Source organism: Schistocerca serialis, unplaced genomic scaffold (genome assembly GCF_023864345.2).
Source record: "Schistocerca serialis cubense isolate TAMUIC-IGC-003099 unplaced genomic scaffold, iqSchSeri2.2 HiC_scaffold_1420, whole genome shotgun sequence".
Taxonomy (NCBI): domain Eukaryota; kingdom Metazoa; phylum Arthropoda; class Insecta; order Orthoptera; family Acrididae; genus Schistocerca; species Schistocerca serialis.
In genome coordinates this window covers 6989693-7011898 of record NW_026047648.1, presented here as the reverse complement: position 1 = coordinate 7011898, position 22206 = coordinate 6989693, and the positions used below count along the sequence as shown (strand labels likewise).

General features: G+C 46.1%; 1 protein-coding gene across 1 annotated transcript in view; it reads left to right on the top strand.

Annotated features, from left to right (window-relative positions):
• LOC126443015 (tyrosine-protein phosphatase corkscrew-like) overlaps nucleotides 1-22206 on the top strand; it is a 223504-nt gene that overhangs the window by 20692 nt on the left and 180606 nt on the right. The window contains exons 2-3 of the mRNA XM_050090863.1: nucleotides 8598-8720; nucleotides 10667-10879. Of these exons, the coding sequence (XP_049946820.1) occupies nucleotides 8598-8720; nucleotides 10667-10879 (336 nt within the window). The remainder of the gene's footprint in view (nucleotides 1-8597; nucleotides 8721-10666; nucleotides 10880-22206) is intronic.

Genomic DNA, 22206 nt, shown 5'->3' with positions numbered 1-22206 from the left:
TTTACTAAAATGTGGGAGTGATGAAATAGTGCTTATCTTACGCGGAGAAGTATTGCAAATTTGTACCGCACTGTTTGTAATGGAACTTTTATAAGCCTGTGTGCTTATTGATTGGACACGGTACTTTCCTTTTCGTGGACGATGCAGGAAAATGTGCGTTTTACTGGAGCTAACGTGGGAATATTAGGCGCGCCCGTTGAGTAAACAGTGTGATTTACGAACTAGAAACATCCCTGAACTGAACTGCCGCTGGAGTGCGTTGCGATCGCGTACACCACGTCGGGGACCACGTACCGTGTGCACGAGTCGCATCGCATCGTTCCTGAGCGGTCAGCAGCACGTTCGACTCGGCACGCCCAGCGATAACGTCCGACAGCACGGTCCGTGTGACGACGGCCCGAGGTCGCGAGAAACCACTGGGGACTGGCGGCGAGGCTGGGAGTAGCGCCGGCGAGTCATCTGCGAGAGTGTCTGGGCGAGGGCGGCCCGATGTTGTCGTCGTGACTCAGCCGCCGCAGCACTGATGTGGTGTGATGTGATGTGATGTGATGTGATGGGCCGCGCTGTGTGCTGCGTGAAAGTGAAGGAGGGGGCGGTGGTGGGCGGCGCGAAGCGTGGGAGCGCAGGGGGCGACAAGAGCGCACGCGACGTCCTATTCTGCCGACACGGCTCAATATTCAGGCCCGAGAGTAGCGGAGGAAAAACAAACAAAGGCTGCAGCGCCTCGCGCCGCAGTGAATCTACATCTATACTCCGCAAGCCACCCAACGGTGTGTGCCGGAGGGCACTTTACGTGCCACTGTCATTACCTCCCTTTCCTGTTTCAATAGCGTACGGTTCGCGGGAAGAACGACTGCCGGAAAGTCTCCGTGCGCGCTGGAATCTCTCTAATTTTACATCCGTGATCTCCTCCGGAGGTATAAGTAGGGGGAAGCAATATATTCGATATGAAACTTCCTGGCAGATTAAAACTGTGTGCCGGACCGAGACTCGAACTCGGGACCTTTGCCTTTCGCGGGCAAGTGCTCTACCACTGAGCTACCCAACCACGACTCACGCCCCGTCTTCACAGCTTTACTTCTGCCAGTACCTCGTCTCCTACCTTCCAAACTTTATAGAAGCTCTCCTGCGAACCTTGCAGAACTAGCACTCCTGAAAGAAAGGATACTGCGGAGACATTGCTTAGCCACAGCCTTGCGGATGTTTCCAGAATAAGATTTTCACTCTGCAGCGGAGTGCGCGCTGATATGAAACTTCCTGGCAGATTAAAATATTCTGGAAACATCCCCCAGGCTGTGGCTAAGCAATGTCTCCGCAGTATCCTTTCTTTCAGGAGTGCTAGTTCTGCAAGGTTCGCAGGAGGGCTTCTGTAAAGTTTGGAAGGTAGGAGACGAGGTACTGGCAGAAGTAAAGCTGTGAGTACCGGGCGTGAGTCGTGCTTCGGTAGCTCAGATGGTAGAGCACTTGCCCGCGAAAGGCAAAGGTCCCGAGTTCGAGTCTCGGTCGGGCACACAGTTTTAATTTGCCAGGAAGTTTCATTTCAGCGCACACTCCGCTGCAGAGTGAAAATCTCATTCTGGAATATATTCGATACCTCATCCAGAAACACACCCTCTCGAGACCTGGACAGCAAGCTACACCGCGATGCAGAGCGCCTCTCTTGCAGAGTCTGCCACTCGAGTTTGCTAAACATCTCCGTAACGCTATCACGCTTACCAAATAACCCTGTGACGAAACGCGCCGCTCTTCTCTGGATCTTCTCTATCTCCTCTGTCAACCCGACCTGGTACGGATCCCACACTGATGAGCAATACTCGAGTATAGGTCGAACGAGTGTTTTGTAAGCCACCTCCTTTGTTGATGGACTACATTTTCTAAGGACTCTCCTATTGAATCTCAACCTGTCACCCGCCTTACCAACAATTAATTTTATATGATCATTCCACTTCAAATCGTTCCGCACGCATACTCCCAGATATTTTACAGAAGTAACTGCTACCAGTGTTTGTTCCGCTATCATATAATCGTACAATAAAGGATCCTTCTTTCTATGCATTCGCAATACATTACATTTGTCTGTGTTAAGGGTCAGTTGCCACTCCCTGCACCAAGTGCCTATCCGCTGCAGATCTTCCTGCATTTCGCTACAATTTTCTAATGCTGCAACTTCTCTGTATACTACAGCATCATCCGCGAAAAACCGCACGGAACTTCCGACACTATCTACTAGGTGATTTATATATATATTGTGAAAAGCAATGGTCCCGTAACAGTCCCCTGTGGCACGCCAGAGGTTACTTTAACGTCTGTAGACGTCTCTCCATTGCGAACAACATGCTGCGTTCTGTCTGCTAAAAGCTCTTCAATCCAGCCACACGGCTGGTCTGATATTCCGCAGGCTCTTACTTTGTTTATCAGGCGACAGTGCGGAACTGTATCGAACGCCTTCCGGAAGTCAAGGAAAATGGCATCTACGTGGGAGCCTGTATCTAATATTTTCTGGGCCTCATGAACAAATAGAGCGATTTGGGTGTCACACGATCGCTGTTTCCGGAATCCGTGTTGATTCCTACAGAGTAGATTCTGGGTTTCCAGAAACGACATGATACGCGAGGGAAAAGCATGTTATAAAATTCTACAACAGATCGACGTCAGAGATATAGGTCTATAGTTTTGCGCATCTGCTCGACGACCCTTCTTGAAAACTGGAACTACCTGTGGTCCTTTCCAATCATTCGGAACCTTCCGTTCCTCTAGAGACTTGCGGTACACGGCTGTTAGAAGGGGGGCAAGTTCTTTCGCGTACTCTGTGTAGAATCGAACTGGTATCCCATCGGGTCCAGCGGCCTTTCCTCTGTTGAGAGATTTCACTTGCTTTTCTGTTCCTTGGGCAGTTATTTCGATGTCAGCCATTTTTTCGTTCGCGCCAGAATTTAGAGAGGCAACTGCAGTACGGTCTTACTCGCGAATCGGACTACAAGGCGGTGATCAGGCAACCAATTTTCCAGCAGACTGCTTTCCGTTCAGTCTCCATGTCGATTGCCGTAACAACCCAACGACAACAGTCTCCCCACCCACGGGAGGTACACTGATAAGCCAAAAAATTACGACCGCTGCCTAACGCGACGTTGCTTGCCTCCTGGTTACTTTGCGGGCACGCCCGACGCGGCAACATATAATACACTACGTGATCCAAAGTATCCGGACACCCCCGACAACGAACGTTTTTCGTATTAGGTGCATTGCGCTGCCAGGTATCCTATATCAGCGACCTCAGTAGTCATCAGACATCGTGAGAGGGCAGAATGGGGCGCTCCGCGGAACTCACGGACTTCGAACGTGGTCGGGTGACCGAGTGTCACTTTTGTGTCATAAGTCAGTAGGCAAGATTTGGTTCAAATGGCTCTGAGCACTATGGGACTTAACATCTGTGGTCATCAGTCCCCTAGAACTTAGAACTACTTAAACCTAACTAACCGAAGGACATCACATACATCCATGCCCGAGGCAGGATTCGAACCTGCGACCGTAGCAGTCGCGCGGTTCCGGACTGAGCGCCTAGAACCGCTAGACCACCGCGGCCGGCAGGCAAGATTTCCACAATCCTGAACATCCCTAGGTCCACTGTTTCCGATGTGACAGCGATGGGGAAACGTGAAGGGACACGTACAGCACAAAAGCGTACAGGCCGACCTCGTCTGTTGACTGGCTGAGAACGCCGACAGTTGAAGAGGGTCGTAATGTGTAATAGGCAGACATCTATCCGGACACAGGAATTCCAGACTGCATCAAGAGCCACTGCAAGTACTACGACAGTTAGGCGGGAGCTCACAAAACTTGGATTTCACGCTCGAGCGGCTGCTCATAAGGCACACATCGCGCCAGTAAATGCCAAATGCCGCCTCGCTCGGTGTAAGGAGCGTAAACATTGGACGACTGAACAGTGGAAAAACGTTGTGTGGAGTGACGAATCGCGGTACACGACGTGGCGATCCGATGGCAGGGTGTGGGTACGGCGAGTGCCCGGTGAACGTCATCTGCCAGCGTGTGTAGTGCCGGCAGTAAAATTCGGAGGCGGTTGTGTTATGGTGTGGTCGTGTCTTTCATGGAGGGAGCTTGCACCCCTTGTTTTGCGTGGCGCTATCACAGCACACGCCTACATTGGTGTTTTAAGCACCTTCTTGCTTCGGGGATGGTGATTGCATCTTTCAACACGATCGAGCACCTGTTCATAATGCACGGCCTGTGGCGTAACGGTTACAGGGCAGTGACATCCGTGTAATGAATGGACTGGTCTGCACAGAGTCCTCACGTCAACCCTATAGAACACCGCCGGCCGGTGTGGCCGTGCGGTTCTAGGCGCTTCAGTCTGGAACGGCGCGACTGCTACGGTCGCAGGTTCGAATCCTGCCTCGGGCATCGATGTGTGTGATGTCCTTAGGTTAGTTAGGTTTAAGTAGTTCTAAGTTCTATAGGACTGATGACCTCAGATGTTGTCCCACAGTGCTTAGAGCCATTTTGAAGCAATTGACAAATACGAAGTGTACTTCCTTCTTCAAGTCACGACAGACGGATTTGATTCTACCTTTAACGGTTCCTATTTATGTTCGAAATTCACTTTACAGTTGCTAACTTGATTGTCCACTACAAATAATGTAGTTAGGCATTGACACTTCTGGCAAATAAGATGCTTGTATGGCAGCGTACTTTTCTGTTCCCTGCTGGGTTGGTTCCGCTGAGTCCCCAAACCGTGGGAATGCTTGGTTTCGGTGGCTGCCGTCGGACCCCGCCATCAGGGTTAGTGACTTCGGTGTGTGTTTCCATCCAGTCGCCGTATGTGCGGGGTGTTGGAATTTCAAGTCTCTCCGCAGTGCCGTATGATTGTTCGCCTGCCTGGGTCACTTCTCTTCAAGTGGACTCTCCCGACGTTCCACTGTTTCGTTTATCTCGGATGTGGCGACTTGTTGCACAGACTGACGTTAACTTTACACCTAGAACATTTTTTTCGGACGTTGCGCCGTGTTGGAGATATTTAGTTCTTACACACTAAAACAAACGCACAACTGAGGACCGTTCTAAAATAATGACGTAAGGGCGAGCAACAAGTACAAGGTGGAATATGAAGGTACAGTGTGCCATAAGGATACACAGGGTGTTACAAAAAGGTACGGCCAAACTTTCAGGAAACATTCCTCACACACAAATAAAGAAAAGATGTTATGTGGGCATGTGTCCGGAAACGCTTAATTTCCATGTTAGAGCTCATTTTAGTTTCGTCAGTATGTACTGCACTTCCTCGATTCACCGCCAGTTGGCCCAATTGAAGGAAGGTAATGTTGACTTCGGTGCTTGTGTTGACATGCGACTCATTGCTCTACAGTACTAGCATCGAGCACATCAGCACGTAGCACACAACAGGTTAGTCTTCATCACGAACGTGGTTTTGCAGTCAGTGCAATGTTTACAAATGCGGAGTTGGCAGATGCACATTTGATGTACGGATTAGCACGGGCCAATAGCCGTGGCGCGGTACGTTTGTATCGAGACAGATTTCCAGAACGAAGGTGTCCCGACAGGAAGACGTTCGAAGCAAATGATCGGCGTCTTAGGGAGCACGGAACATTCCGGCCTGTGACTCGCGACTGGGGAAGACCTAGAACGACGAGGACACCTGCAATGGACGAGGCAATTCTTCGTGCAGTTGGCGATAACCCTAATGTCGGCGTCAGAGAAGTTGCAGCTGTACAAGGTAACGTTGACCACGTCACTGTATGGAGAGTGCTACGGGAGAACCAGTTGTTTCCGTACCATGTACAGCGTGTGCAGGCACTATCGGCAGCTGATTGGCCTCCACGGGTACACTTCTGCGAATGGTTCATCCGACAGTGTGTCAATCCTCATTTCAGTGCAAATGTTCTCTTTACGGATGAGGCTTCATTCCGACGTGATCAAATTGTAAATTTTCACAATCGACATGTGTGGGCTGACGAGAATCCGCACGCAATTGTGCAATCACGTCATCGATACAGATTTTCTGTGAACGTTTGGGCAGGCATTGTCGGTGATGTCTCGATTGGGCCCCACGTTCTTCCACCTACGCTGAATGGAGCACGTTATCACGATTTCATACGGGATACTCTACCTGTGCTGCTAGAATATGTGCCTTTACAAGTACGACACAACATGTGGTTCATGCACGATGGAGCTCCTGCACATTTCTGTCGAAGTGTTCGTACGCTTCTCGACAACAGATTCGGTGACCGATGGATTGGTAGAGGCGGACCAATTCCGTGGCCTCCACGCTCTCCTGACCTCAACCCTCTCGACTTTCATTTATGGGGGATTTGAAAGCTCTTGTCTACGCAACCCCGGTACCAAATGTAGAGACTCTTCGTGCTCGTATTGTGGACGGCTGTGATACAATACGCCATTCTCCAGGGCTGCATCAGCGCATCGGGGATTCCGTGCGACGGAGGGTGGATCCATGTATCCTCGCTAACCGAGGACATTTTGAACATTTACTGTAACAAAGTGTTTGAAGTCACGCTGGTACGTTCTGTTGCTGTGTGTTTCCATTCCACGATTAATGTGATTTGAAGAGAAGTTATAAAATGAGCTCTAACATGGAAAGTAAGCGTTTCCGGACACATGTCCACATAACATATTTTCTTTGGTTGTGTGTGAGGAAGGTTTCATGAAAGTTTGGCCATACGTTTTTGTAACACCCTGTATAGACATAACAGTTAAGAAGACTGAGGACTTGGTTGAATTTTTCATTTGGTTTAAGCACGTTCATGGTCGATCTTGAAAAAAACTTACTGGATTATTAATTCTCTCTGGAACTGTAAACCGCGTCCGAAAGGCTTCGGAAGGCGCAACGGTAACGACCGACCGCCGTGACATCCTTAGCTGATCGGAGTCGCTGGGTGAGGATACGGAGGGGCGTGTGGTCGGTACAGCGCTCTCCTGGCCGATCCCAGTGCTTCGCCACCGAGTAGCTCCCCAGCTGGCCTCACGAGGGCGGCAGACTGGACGGTCACCCATCCGAGTGCCGGCCCAGCCGGAGAGAGCTTTACTCGTAAATCGGTGTCAACATTGCGGCGAGGCCGTTGGCATGGTGTTCGAAGGGCCACATAAATTCAAAAGCACGTAAACGACTTAATCAGAAAACGAGTACAGCTTTGTTTTCCTGCTCGGTTATTTATCTCCTGGCATGTTTTCTCAGTTTCTCGTTTTTCTTTAGTTTATATCCCGTTCTTTTTTCCATTTTATTATAACTCCTTGAAAAATTTTCTTATTTCGTTTCAATTTTCATGTCACTTTGCCCCAGTTTTTTATCGTTTTTTCGTTTTTTCTATTTCACTATCGTTTTTTATTCATTGTTTTGTATTCTTTTTAACCCTGTCGGCAGTTTACAACTTCATGGGTAGTTTTCCATTTTATTGTTATTTTTCAAATTTCCGAGCTTTCTAATTATTACTGCGTTTTACAGTGTTTCTGTTTTTCTAAATGTTTGCACTCGGGTGTGTTTTTTGTGTTTGGCAGTGATGTTGTTCGTCGATTCATTTCATTTGTTGATAGAACTGGAAGGGAAATCAGCTTTGGTCGTACTTCGTTGTTTTATTGTCCGCAAAATCGATTTTCGGTCACTTAGTGACCATCCTCAGTGCTGTAATACACAATTAAAATTGGTAGGCACTGGCATCAAGCTATAACCACAAGCTTACAGCTTAGAGCGATCGCTCTAAGCTGTAAGGTGTTTGGTCGTGGTGCACACAACACGCCATGGAGTCGCCAATCATTTGTTGATTGTTTCGTTTTTTCGGTCGTTACTGTTTTCTATTCTTGTCGTATTTTAGAATCGTTCACTTTCTGCTTTTCGTTGCAATTTCATTGATTTTTCTTAGACTTTTTGTTGCTGTTGTTGTTGTTGTTGTCTTCAGTCCTGTGGAAGCTTCTTCATCTCCCAGTACCTACTGCAACCTACAGCCTTTTGAATCTGCTTAGTGTAATCATCTCTTGGTGTCCCTCTACGATTTTTACCCTCCACGCTGCCCTCCAATACTAAATTGGTGATCCCTTGATGCCTCAGAACATGTCCTACCAACCGATCCCTTCTTCTACTCAAGTTGTGCCACAAACTCTTCTCCCCAATTCTATTCAATACCTCCTCATTAGTTATGTGATCTACCCATCTAATCTTCAGTATTCTTAGTAGCACCACATTTCGAAAGCTTCTAGTGTAGCCATGTATGGAAGTGAAACATGGACGATAAATAGTTTGGACTTGTTTTTATTTACTTTTTTATTGCTGTATTCTTTTCGATTTGTCTGTTTCTTCCATCTGATTTCCCTTCTTTTCCGCTATACTTTTCGTTTTTTAAATACGCTTTAGCTTTGTTTTTGCAATTCACCTTCTGTTTGTCTTACTCTATTTACATTTTCTTCTTTCAGTTTCCTTTACATTTTTTGTCTTTATCTTTGGTTTCACTTTTCGGTATTACACTAATGTTTTGTTTCTTCTTCTTTTTTTCTAATTTTACCCGATCAACATTAGACGTCAGGTGGGAGTGTGTGTGCGCTGTTGGCTGTTGCAGGTGGTTCCACCCCAACATCTCGGGCATCGAGGCGGAGCTGCTGCTGATGGAGCGAGGCTTCGACGGCAGCTTCCTGGCCAGGCCGAGCCGCAGCAACCCGGGGGACCTCACGCTCTCCGTCAGGTAACTCTTACAACCCACTGACTGACACTGTTAACTGCCGTGGCGAGGCGGCCACGCCTGCATCCGCTCACAGGGCGCATTCTGCGGGGCTCAACACGTATGTAGGCAGGGAGGCTTTTCACAATATATATATAAATGACTTAGTAGATAGTGTCGGAAGTTCCATGCGGCTTTTCGCGGATGATGCTGTAGTATACAGAGAAGTTGCTGCATTAGAAAATTGTAGCGAAATACAGGAAGATCTGCAGCGGATAGGCACTTGGTGCAGGGAGTGGCAACTGACCCTTAACATAGACAAATGTAATGTATTGCGAATACATAGAAAGAAGGATCCTTTATTGTACGATTATATGATAGCGGAACAAACACTGGTAGCAGTTACTTCTGTAAAATATCTGGGAGTATGCGTGCGGAACGATTTGAAGTGGAATGATCATATAAAACTAATTGTTGGTAAGGCGGGTACCAGGTTGAGATTCATTGGGAGAGTGCTTAGAAAATGTAGTCCATCAACAAAGGAGGTGGCTTACAAAACACTCGTTCGACCTATACTTGAGTATTGCTCATCAGTGTGGGATCCGTACCGGGTCGGGTTGACGGAGGAGATAGAGAAGATCCAAAGAAGAGCGGCGCGTTTCGTCACTGGGTTATTTGGTAAGCGTGATAGCGTTACGGAGATGTTTAATAAACTCAAGTGGCAGACTCTGCAAGAGAGGCGCTCTGCATCGCGGTGTAGCTTGCTCGCCAGGTTTCGAGAGGGTGCGTTTCTGGATGAGGTATCGAATATATTGCTTCCCCCTAATTATACTTCCCGAGGAGATGACGAATGTAAAATTAGAGAGATTAGAGCGCGCACGGAGGCTTTCAGACAGTCGTTCTTCCCGCGAACCATTCGCGACTGGAACAGGAAAGGGAGGTAATGACAGTGGCACGTAAAGTGCCCTCCGCCACACACCGTTGGGTGGCTTGCGGAGTATCAATGTAGATGTAGTTGTAGAATACACTCTAACAGAAGAAAAAGACGCATCGCGGAGGAGGGAAATCGGTAGATGTGATTACACACACTGCTGGCCATTAAAATTGCTACACCAAGAAGAAATGCAGATGATAAACGGGTATTCATTGGACAAATATATTATACTAGAACTGATACGTGATTACATTTTGACGCAGTTTGGGTGCATAGATCCTGTGAAATCAGTACCCAGAACAACCACCTGTGGGCGTAATAACGGCCTCTATACGCCTGGGCATTGAGTCAAACAGAGCTCGGATGGCGTGTACAGGTACAGCTGCCCGTGCAGCTTCAACACGATACCAGAGTTCATCGAGAGTAGTGACTGGCGTATTGTGACGAGCCAGTTGCTCGGCCACCATTGACCAGACGTTTTCAGTTGGCGAGAGATCTGGAGAATGTGCTGGCCAGGACAGCAGTCGAACATTTTTTGTGTCCAGAAAGGCCCGTACAGGACCTGCAACGTACGGTCGTGCATTATCCTGCTGAAATGTAGGGTTTCGCAGGGATCGAATGAAGGGTAGAGCGACGGGTCGTAACACATCTGAAACGTTTTTCTGCAGATCTATCTGATATCTACAGATCTCCGTCCTATTCGAGTAATTCCTTCGCGATATGTGCTTTTTTTTTTAGTAATGTGCATAAGTATGCCTGCAATTTTCGAACTGGCTTTTGTCGAAGGACATCGGGAGTTAAGTTTTCCGGTTGATCAGTGTTGAGCTGCTAGTCGTGTCCCAGAGGCCGTGTGTGTGTGTGTGAGAGAGAGAGAGAGAGAGAGAGAGAGAGAGAGAGAGAGAGAGAGAGAGAGACATGGGTGAGCGGGGAGCTGGTGCGGCCCGCCTCTAAGCGTGCACCGTGCCTGTACGTAGACACGCACAGTGGACAGTGGAATGACTGCTTCTGTGTGTGTCTCTGTGTGTGCCCGGGGCAGGAGGAACGGCGAGGTGACGCACATCAAGATCCAGAACACCGGCGACTTCTACGACCTGTACGGCGGCGAGAAGTTCGCGACGCTGTCGGAGCTGGTGCAGTACTACACGGAGAACCAGGGCCAGCTGCGCGAGAAGTCGGGGGAGCTGATCGAGCTGCGCTGCCCGCTCAACTGCAGCCAGCAGCCGGAGGCCGCTGCGTCCTGCACCGAGCGGTGAGTACACACACACACCTACCTCTCTCCACGTCTCACGACGCCGCCGTCTTCATCTCTAGAGGTAGACCGAGGCTGGCTTCCTACCAGCTGTGGCGCGCTAAACCCGGGCCGGCAAAACAAATCGAGGCTCCCCTTGCTGCCCCCTCCCACCCCTCCCTCTCCGAGAGTTTCAAACGCAAACGGAAGCAACTCCCACATTGCTTATCATCCTCGTTTTGTGTCGTGATAATTCACAAGGTATAACGTTATTTTACGTAACACTGAAAGTGACTGCTCTCGTAATCTCGTTGCTATTATTTAATAGCAATGTTGCCCCTTATACGACAGAAATCATTACAGGGCTATTACAAATGATTGAAGCGATTTCATAAATTCGCTGTAGCTCCATTCATTGACACATCGTCACGACACACTACACATACGTAGAAAAACTCGTAAAGTTTTGTTCGGCTGAAGCCGCACTTCAGGTTTCTGCCGCCAGAGCGCTCGAGAGCGCAGTGAGACAAAATGGCGACAGGAGCCAAGAAAGCGTATGTCGTGCTTGAAATGCACTCACATCAGTCAGTCATAACAGTGCAACGACACTTCAGGGCGAAGTTCAGCAGAGATCCACCGACTGCCAACTCCATTCTGCGATGGTATGCTCAGTTTAAAGCTTCTGGATGCCTCTGTAAGGGGAAATCGACGGGTCGGCCTGCAGTGAGCGAAGAAACGGTTGAACGCGTGCGGGCAAGTTTCACGCGTAGCCCGCGGAAGTCGACGAATAAAGCGAGCAGGGAGCTAAACGTACCACAGCCGACGGTTTGGAAAATCTTACGCAAAAGGCTAAAGCAGAAGCCTTACCGTTTACAATTGCTACAAGCCCTGACACTCGATGACAAAGTCAAACGCTTTGAATTTTCGGCGCGGTTGAAACAGCTCATGGAAGAGGATGCGTTCAGTGCGAAACTTGTTTTCAGTGATGAAGCAACATTTTTTCTTAATGGTGAAGTGAACAGACACAATGTGCGAATCTGGGCGGTAGAGAATCCTCACGCATTCGTGCAGCAAATTCGCAACTCACCAAAAGTTTACGCGTTTTGTGCAATCTCACGGTTTAAAGTTTACGGCCCCTTCTTCTTCTGCGAAAAAAACGTTACAGGACACGTGTATCTGGACATGCTGGAAAATTGGCTCACGCCACAACTGGAGACCGACAGCGCCGACTTCATCTTTCAACAGGATGGTGCTCCACCGCACTTCCATCGTGATGTTCGGCATTTCTTAAACAGGAGATTGGAAAACCGACGGATCGGTCGTGGTGGAGATCACGATCAGCAATTCGTGTCATGGCCTCCACGCTCTCCCGACTTAACCCTGTGCGATTTCTTTCTGTGGGGTTATGTGAAAGATTCAGTGTTTAAACCTCCTCTACCAAGAAACGTGCCAGAACTGCGAGCTCGCATCAACGATGCTTTCGAACTCATTGATGGGGGACATGCTGCGCCGAGTGTGGGAGGAACTTGATTATTGGCTTGATGTCTGCCGAATCACTAAAGGGGCACATATCGAACATTTGTGAATGCCTAGAAATACTTTTTGAGTTTTTGTATGTGTGTGCAAAGCATTGTGAAAATATCTCAAATAATAAAGTTATTGTAGAGCTGTGAAATCGCTTCAATCATTTGTAATAACCCTGTACTTCATTTCTGTTGTTCGAATCTGTTATTTATGTTTCGCAATAGAGCGAGCGGGGTGTAGAAAAATGAATCCATATTTCCCAAACCGAGAGGAAGATTACTGTCTTCATAAAAATTCTTTCAGTGCGTGGTCGAATGTACTTTACTTCCGGAAAAGCCACAGTCTTGCTCCGATCTTCATGAAATTTTGCGCATTTGATCTTCAAAACGAGGGGAACCTCACCGTCTACGTCAAATTTCATACTGTGTACGGCGGAGGGTACCTTACAACAGAATTCCACACCGTTTGACAGATCAGCTTGGGAATTGGCTCATCTATGTATCTTTTCGTGCTGAAGGCATTTATACAAACCAACGTATGCCGGATGGCGGACGGTTGGCCTACCTTTAAATAAATTCGACATCGTCTCGTCAATCAGCACGAAAGTTGGCAGATATACGTATTTTTTCTTAAACGGGGAAAGAGGAGATGGCATGACGGAGGCGGAGGACGAGATATACGGAGAGAGGAGAACGTGATGGGGGCGGGGAGGTGGAGGAGGTGAAACCAGAGAAGTGACAGAAGCAAATTAAAAGAGAGAGGGAGCAGCAGGTAAACAGAGAAAGGGGGAAGATGGGGAATGACTAATAGAACACTGTAATAAATACATAAATTCGGGGTGTTATTGTGAATTTGATGTAGTATTAGAGAAAGCGGAGGAGGTGGACAGAGAAGGAAAGATGGATGGAGAAGGAGAGGAGGATGAAGTGTTGTGAGAGAGAGGGGGGGGGGGCAGATGGAGGAGATGGAAAGAGAGACGGATGGGCGGAAGGAGCAGGTGGATAGAGAGACGAGAGATGAGGCAAGAGGGGATGAACTGACATAAAACTGGGATGAAGAAATATCCGGGCAACGCCGGGTTTACTGTTAGTAATTAGATAATTATTTACGCGACAATGGGCTTGTTCATCTGAAAGAAATTACAGAATATTTTCCTGTGGTTAGATGTGGCGTATAAAGTCTCGATAACTAGAGTGTTGTTCTTGATGTCTACAAATGATAAAATTCGTTGCTCAATGCAGATGACTCCACCAAAGTTCATATAGTTGGAATTTCATCTTTATAAAATGAAGTAAATACTAATCAGCTGAAAAATGCTCCTGTTGGAGCACAATAAAGGCAAATATGATCGTGTTTGGAGGACTCTGGCAGAAAAGTGGGCAACCAGCTGTCTGAGTCCTCATTCCACCTTCCTCACCAAAAATCCTAGAAGCTTCACAGGACGAGCTACCATGTTATGTAAGAAATTTACCAAGTAAAATTTGCTTTGTTTAGTTAAAAATTCAAAAAATAGCAGATTTTGTATTAGAACTTTAGAAACCGTTAACAGCCTACTTTTGTGAATGGCACTCCGTCTTCAGGCCACATGTCGCCTACGGGGACCACCCGACCGCCGTGTCGTCCTCCTTGGGGATGCGGATAGGAGGGGCGTGGGGTCAGCACACCGCTCTCCCGGTCGTTAGGATGGTTTTCTTTGACCGGAGCCGCAACTATTCAGTCGAGTAGCTCCTCAATTGGCATCACGAGGCTGAGTGCGCCCCGAAAAATGGCAACAGCGCATGGCGGCCTGGATGGTCGCCCATCCGAGTGCCGGCCACGCCCGACAGCGCTTAACTCCGGTGATCTCATGGGAGCCGGTGTATCCACAGCGGCAAGGCCGTTGCCACTTTTGTGAATGAGATCCACCAAATACAAATAATTGGTTTCGTATGACATAAATGACGAAATTCCAGAATCGGCAAGTTAACTTCGCGAAATTTTTGTTCCCGGTAAAATGTGTGCTGTATTTACACATACCGTTTTGAAACACCATCATTTTTAAGGCCCACAGCAAATCCCAACATCACGGTACATTTTTTATGATGCAACTTTTCGAATCTCTAGACTCCCTCCGTGGTGACGCTCGTGTTTCCGACTACAAATAAATATCGTAACCGTGAACTTTCCGACTGACATGAAAATAACATCCCTTCATATTTTACCCAGGCTTAGGACTGGCTAATGCACGTAGTACGTCTTTTAATCTTTTGTCAAGATCTATGTACCGTTTCTTTCTTTTTTGAAGAGGTAGGCCAATGGAATCTTTTGTAATTTCAAAAATAGCATACTGCCTCCTCCTTCAGATTTTCAATCGAAAGTACACATTTGGATGTTTCTGATTTATTGAGGAGTTCAGTTTTCTATGCCAAGCTTCGACAGCATTCGTCGTTCTGTGTCGTTGGTTAAAAACATTCCACATTTCAATAGGTATATTAGGATTTTCCATCCACTGATCAACCATATAGTCTGCAAATGCTGTGATCTCTCCACTGGGCATTTGTTCCATTATTAAAATGCACGCTTCATCGACAGTGTTAAGTGGAGAACGTGCCACTGCAGCACACACGCGACAAAACAATCGGACACCCTCCCTATCCCTGTAGTCTTCCGTTAGTCCCAGTTGCTGTATCTTCTTCCACAGACACTGGTTAAAGTCAAAATTACAACCGGAAAGTTGTGTTTCAGGCAACACTGAATTCATTGCTTTAATTGTAGCCATTTCAAAATCTAGCACTGCAGTTTTTGGTGACCACCCAGGCATCTTAGATTTCAATCCAGAAAAAAGTCTTACGAATGAATTTTGACTTTTGTCTGGCAGCAAAGCAAATAAAACAGGAAATATCTTAGTTGCCTCTTCTGTACTTCCGATGTCGACATGGATTGTGTACAATTGTATGAACTGTTTCGAACAGCTGTCAAATGTGCCATCCATAAGCACAGTTCCATTCGCAAGCAAATACTAGAAGTCTCTTGCCTGGAACAGAGCCATCATCATTCTTGAAACAACTATTAACCTTCGTTAATTTCAAAAGGTCTTCGCTAAGGTGAATTTCCGAACTAGAGCCAGGGTTCTGGGTTGTCCCAATAACTCCTCTTCTCGCACATATATGTGAAGAAACAAAGAAGGAAAATCTTGCCCTAACATTTGTGCCCGCTCTGCAATTACAAGCACACTAAAATCCAGCTGTTGTACTATTCCATATCTAGGTAAGCTGTCAGACAGTCTAGCCAAAACACTGAAATCCCAAAACTATAAAACGTCATTTTGTGTAAGAGGCACTACAGCTAATCTCCTATTCATCAGGAAGGGCAAAACAGACAAACTAAGCAACAGTGGAGTCTACAAAATAACCTGCACTGACTGCCATAAACCGTACTTTGTGGTGAAACGGGCCGGGCCATAACGACAAGGCTGACTGACTTCAGACTCCACTTTAGCTGAACCTGTGCTCAAAGGAGGACACAAAAATCTGACACACACAGAAGTGCTACATATGGCCAACAAAGGCAGGAAACCCAGCCTACTAGAAGCAATTGAAATTAACACTTAGCCCTAAATCCCCAGCTGGTCCTAAATGACCAGTTGCAACTGAGCACATCACCACTCTTAAACTTCACACAGTAAAGTAAACCTGCTGCTAACCACAAAGTGTCCCAATAGTAAACAAATTCACGCCCCAGTATAATGTAATATCCTTTATGTGTTTCATTCCTAACTGTAACTCAACTGTAACAATGTAGTACATGGTATACAGAGGGGTCCAAGAAAAATGTATCCACTGTTTAAATGTCCATAACTTGCAAACTAATCGACGGAGTTGTCTCATTTTTGGTGAAAGTGTAGCTTAAAGTCCAACTTGAAGATATCACTGTAGTTGTTCTAAATGGTAACCATTAACATCCACACACAAGCGATACCGCCGAACTGCTGCACGAACTACTGACTGCAACGTGTTCAGTTGGATATTTGCACACGAGTGTACGACGGATTCTCGAAGTTCACCCAATGTGCGTGGCTTTTGTCGATAAACGACGTCCTTTAGTGTTCCCCACAGGTAAAAGTCCATAAGAGTGGTGGATACTCCACAGCACCTCTACGGCCTATCCATCTTCCTGGTAGATTTTCGTCGAGACACGCCCTAACACGATTTTGGCAGTGGACTGGGGCACCATCGTGTTGAAAGTAAACTCTTCCGTCTCCGTACAGGTCTCGGAAGGCAGGTAAAATGGATGTCTGAAGCTTCTGAAGGTACACCTCACCGGCAACTGCGCCGTCAAACAAGAATGGCCCAATCGAGCCCACACAACACATTTACTCCGGGCAAATTCACGGCTTTGTCTACACGGACGTTCGGATTTTCGGCGGCCCAGCAGATGCAGTTGTGCCGATTTACTGTACCACTGAGTTTGAACTGTGCCTCGTCAGACCGCACAATCATCCCTGCAAACTCTTCATCGTTGCGCACCATGTTAGTAAACCACTCGCAGTGCTCCATTCTACCATCTGGGTCGTGGGATGTAGCACTTCCACTTTGCTGTCTTCAAAATTCGCCGAACGCTTGAGCGACTCACTCCGGTTTCACGGGCACACTGTCCCACAGACTTCTGCGGTGAGCGAGTGAATTGTTGTAACACACGACGGGAGTTAGCTGGACTTGTTACTGTTACAGGTCGTCCAGATCGTTGTTTCTGTACATCCGTAACACAGCCTTCGGCTTCTTATTTGTCTCGAATGCGACGAATCGTCAAACGTGTCGGTGGCACTGTTTGATACTCATTTTGGCATTGCCGTTGAACCTCATTAATGTTCTCGTACTTAACATACCAGTTCAAAACTTCCTTTCATCGAATGTAAGTCTTCGCCAGCCATGTTTACTCGAGTTACTAGGTGCAACTAAGAACAAAACACTATCTGGCGACTGGCATCTGACAAAACAAAACAACGCAATACAACGCTTGTGTGGCGATTGCCGGAATTACAAACTATTACACTGCCAGAGATGAGACAACTCTGTCAATTTGTTTTAAGCAGTGGTCACATTTTTTTGGACCCCTCTGTATGTTAATGCACAATTCTTCTAATAATCAAATGTAAACCCGTAAAGAAGACATCACTGTTGTACAACCAACAATTAGTCTCCAGTGCAACTGTTCACAACAAATACCAAAAAATTGTAATTTTGCAATAATGTGTGTTCTAAATAATTCTAATTGTTGTCATACCTGGTACTGACAAACCATAAAATGTGATTTACAGAACAAAAAGTCAAAAGACCCGTCTGACAGTTCCAAAGAAAATACCGCAACTAAAGATCGTATGTAAGTGCCTTGTACCTTAGTCCAGAATGTTTGGTTCGTAAGAAGCTCCTTGTAAACAATAGCCAGTAGTTACCGGAAGATGGCCTAATAAGGAGAAAACTAGTTCATACAAATAAAAATCAGTAGAACAAAAGACCGCCCAAGTGTTATTCAACCCGCGGACTTGTTATACGAGTACATCCAATTTGCAAAATTTTCTTTTGTTCTGTTCCTGCACATTTTCCTGGTGTACGTGTGCGTTTTCAGCAGTTTCGAATATTTAGTTTGTTGTTGGCAGTTGAAAACGTCGTGCTGTCCACAAGGGATCTCAGATCGATTCCATATTTCTAGATTTCCAGAAGGCTTTTGATACCGTTCCTCACAAGCGACTGTTAATCAAATTGAGTGCATATGAAGTATCGTCTCAGTTGTGTGAGTGGATTCGTGATTTCCTCTCAGAGAGGTCACAGTTCGTAGTGATAGACGGTAAACCATCGAGTAGAACAGAAGTGATATCTGGCGTTCCGCAAGGTAGTGTCATAGGCCCTCTGCTGTTCCTGATTTACATAAATGATCTAGGTGATGATCTGTGCAGCCCCCCTTAGATTGTTTTGCAGATGACGCTCTAATTTACCGTCTAGTAAATTCATCAGACGATCAATTCCAATCACAAAATATCTAGAGAGAATTTCTGTATGGTGCGAAAAGTGGCAATTGGCACTATGCAAAGAAAAGTGCGAGGTCATCCACATGGGTACTAGAAGAAATCCTATAAATTTTGGGTATACGATAAATCGCACAAATCTAAGGACTATCAATACCTAGGAATTACAATTACGAGCAACGTAGATTGGAAATACCACATAGTACTGTGGGGACGGCGAAATGAAGACTGCGCTTTGTTGGCAGAACACGTAGAAGATGCGACAAACCCACTAAATAGATAGCCTACATTGCAGTTTTCTGCCCTCTGCTGGAATATTGCTGCGCGGTATGGCATCCTTACCACATAGGATTGATGGAGGACATCGAAAAAGTTCAAAGAAGGGCAGCCTCTTTCGTGTTACAGCGCAGTAGGGGTGAGTTGGGATGGCAGTCACTGAAACAAAGTCGGCTTTCTTTGCCGCGAGATCTATTTACGAAATTTCAATCACCAACTTTCTTCTCCGAATGCGTAAATATTATTTTGATACCCACCTACGTAGGGAGAAATGGTCATAATAATAAAATCAGAGGTCGGAAGGAAAGATTTAGGTGTTCCTTTTTCCCACGCGCCATTCGAGAGTGGAATGGTAGAAAAATGGTATGAAAATGGTTCGGTGAAGCCTCTGCCAGGCACTTAAGTGTGACCATGTAAGAGTAACCATGTAGATGTAGACATCTTTTCCATTGCTCGGCGAATTTATACTTTCGAAAAAGATGGATCAAATCATTTGACAAATCACAAACGGCTGTGAGTACTATGCGACTTAACATCTGTCATGTCCCCCTAGAACTTAGAACTACTTAAACCTAACTAACCCAAGGACATCACACACATCCATGCCCGAGGCAGGATTCGAACCTGCGACCGTAGCGGTGGCGCAGTTCCAGACTGTAGCACCTAGAACCGCTCGGTTGCTCTGGACGGCTCAATTTAGCACATGATTACTTAAAATGTTCAAAATCTTCACTGTTGGCGGCTATACACACAACAGAAGGACGAGCGGTCGCCGCAACTACGTCAGTCAATGTTACAGTGGCGAAGTTCCTCCAGCGTCCGTGGATTACGTAGATAGACGTTATCTTTCACACTTTCCCACAAGTAAAAGTCCATACGTGTTAGATGAGCCGATCGTGGAGGGAACTCAGTGGGTGCTTTTCGTCTGATCCAATTCCTCGGAAACTTGTCATCCGGCAAAGCTTGTGCGCCTACATCCAAATCTACGTGATTACTCTGCTATTCACAATAAAGTGCCTGGCAGAGGGTTCAATGAACCACCTTCAAGCTGCCTCTCTACCGCTCCACTCTCGAACGGCACGCGGGATAAACGAGCACATAAATTTTTCTGTGCGAGCCCTGATTTCTCTTATTTTCTCGTGATGATCATTTCTCCCTATGTAGGTGGGTGCTAACAGAATATTTTGGCAATCTGAAGAGAAAACTAATAATTGAAATATCATAAAGATCCTGTCGCAACGAAAAACGCCTTTGTTTTAATGATTGCCACTCCAATTCACGTATCACGTGTGTCGCACTATCTCCCCTATTTCGCGCTAATACAAAACGAGCTGCCCTTCTTTGTACTTTATCTATGTCATCCGTCAGTCCCACCTGTTGCGGATCCCACACAGCACAGCAATACTCCAGAATAGGGCGGACAAGCGTGGTGTAAGCAGTCTCTTTAGTAGACCTGTTGCACCTTCCAAGTGTTCCGCCAATGGATCGCAGTCTGTGGTCTGCTCTACCCCACAACATTATCGATGTGATCGTTCCAATTCAGGATATTTGTACTTGTAATCCCCAAGTATTTAGATGAATTTACAGCCCTCAGATTTGTGTGACTTACCGCCTAATCGAAATTTAGCTGATTTCTTTTAGTACTCGTGTGAATAACTTCACACTTTTCCTTATTGAGGCTCAATTGCCACTTTTCGTATCATACAGATATCTTATCTAAATCACTTTGCAATTCATTTTGATCATCTGATGACTTTACAAGACGGTAAATGACAGCATCATCTGCAGACAAACTAAGACGGCTACTGAGATTGTCTCCAATGTCGTTAATATAGATGAGGAACAATAGAGGGGCTATATCACTTCCTTGGGGAACGCCGGATATTACTTATCTTTACCTCGATGACTTTCCACCTATTACTACGAACTGTGACCTTTCTGACAGGAAATCACGAATCCAGTCGCACAACTGAGGCGATACACCGTAGGCACGCAGTTTGGTTACAAGACGCTTGTGTGGAACGGTGTCGAAAGCCTTCTGGAAATCTAAAAATATGGAATCAATTTGACATCCCCTGTCGATAGCACTTATTACTTCACAAGAACGATATTTTCTGAATCCGTGCTGACTATATGTCAATAGATAGTTTTCTTCGAGGTACTTCATAATGTTCGAATACAGTATGAGTTCCAAAACCCTACTGCAAATCAACGTTAGTGATATGGGCCTGTAATTCAGCGAATTACTCCTACTTCCGTTTTTGGGTATTGGTGTGGCTTGAACAATTTTCCAGTCTTCAGGTACGGATGTTTCTGTGAGCGAGAGGTTGTGGATAATTGCTAAATATCGAGCTTTTTTATCAGCGTACTCTGAGAGGAGCCTGACTGGTATACAGTGTGGACCGGAAGCCTTGCCTTTATTGCCTGCTTTGTTACACGTACGATATCTACTTCTATGTTTCGCATTTTGGCAGTTGTTCTTGACTGGAATTCAGGAATATTTACTTCATGTTTGGTGAAGGAGTTTCGGAAAACCGTGTTCAATAACTCTGCTTTAGTGGCACTGTCATCAGTGACTTCACCGTTGTTATCGCGCACTGAAGGTATTGGCTGCGTCTTCCCACTGGTGTGCTTTATGTATGACCAGAACCTCCTTGGGTTTTCTGCCAGATTTCGAGACAGCATTTCGTTGTGGAAATTATTAAAAGCATCTCGAAGTGAAATCCGCGCTGTATTTGGAACTTGGGTATACTTTGCCAGTCATGGGGATTTTGCGCTCTTTTAAATTTGGCATGCCTTTTTCGCTGCTTCTGCAACAACGATCTGACCCGTTTTGTGTACCATGGGGGATCAGTACCATAACTTAATAATTTATGTGGTATATATCTCTCAATTGCTGTCGATACTACCTCTTTGAAAACATTCCACAACTATTCTACGCTTACATGGTCAGATCGGAAGGAGTGAAGACTGTCTCTTAAAAAGGTGTTAAGAGCATTTTTATCAGCTTTTTTAAATAGATATACTTTGCATTTCTCTTAGATGGTTGTAGGTGTTACGGTATTCAGCCTAACAGCAACTGCCTTAATCCCTGTATTCGTCACAACACTCACTATTTGTCCAGGATTATTTGTTGCTAAAAGGTCAAGTATGCTTTCGCAACCATTTACGCTTCGAGTGGGCTGATGAACTAATCGTTCAAAGTAATCTTCTGAGAAAGCATTCAGTACAGTTTCGGATGACGTTTAATGCCTGCCGCCGGCTTTAAACGTATAATTTTTGCAGCATGTGGAGGGTAGATTCAAGTCACGACCGACTGTAATTGTATGATCGGGGTGCTTACTTGAAATGAGACACAAGTTATCTTTGAACTGTTCAGCAACTATATCTTCTGAATTGGAGGGTTGGTAAAACCATCCAATTAATAGTTTAGTCCGATTATCAGGTGTAGCCTCTACCCATACTACGTCACGCGAACTATCTACTTCAATTTCGCCACAAGGCAAACTACCCCTGACAGCAATAAACACCACCAACTGTATTTAAT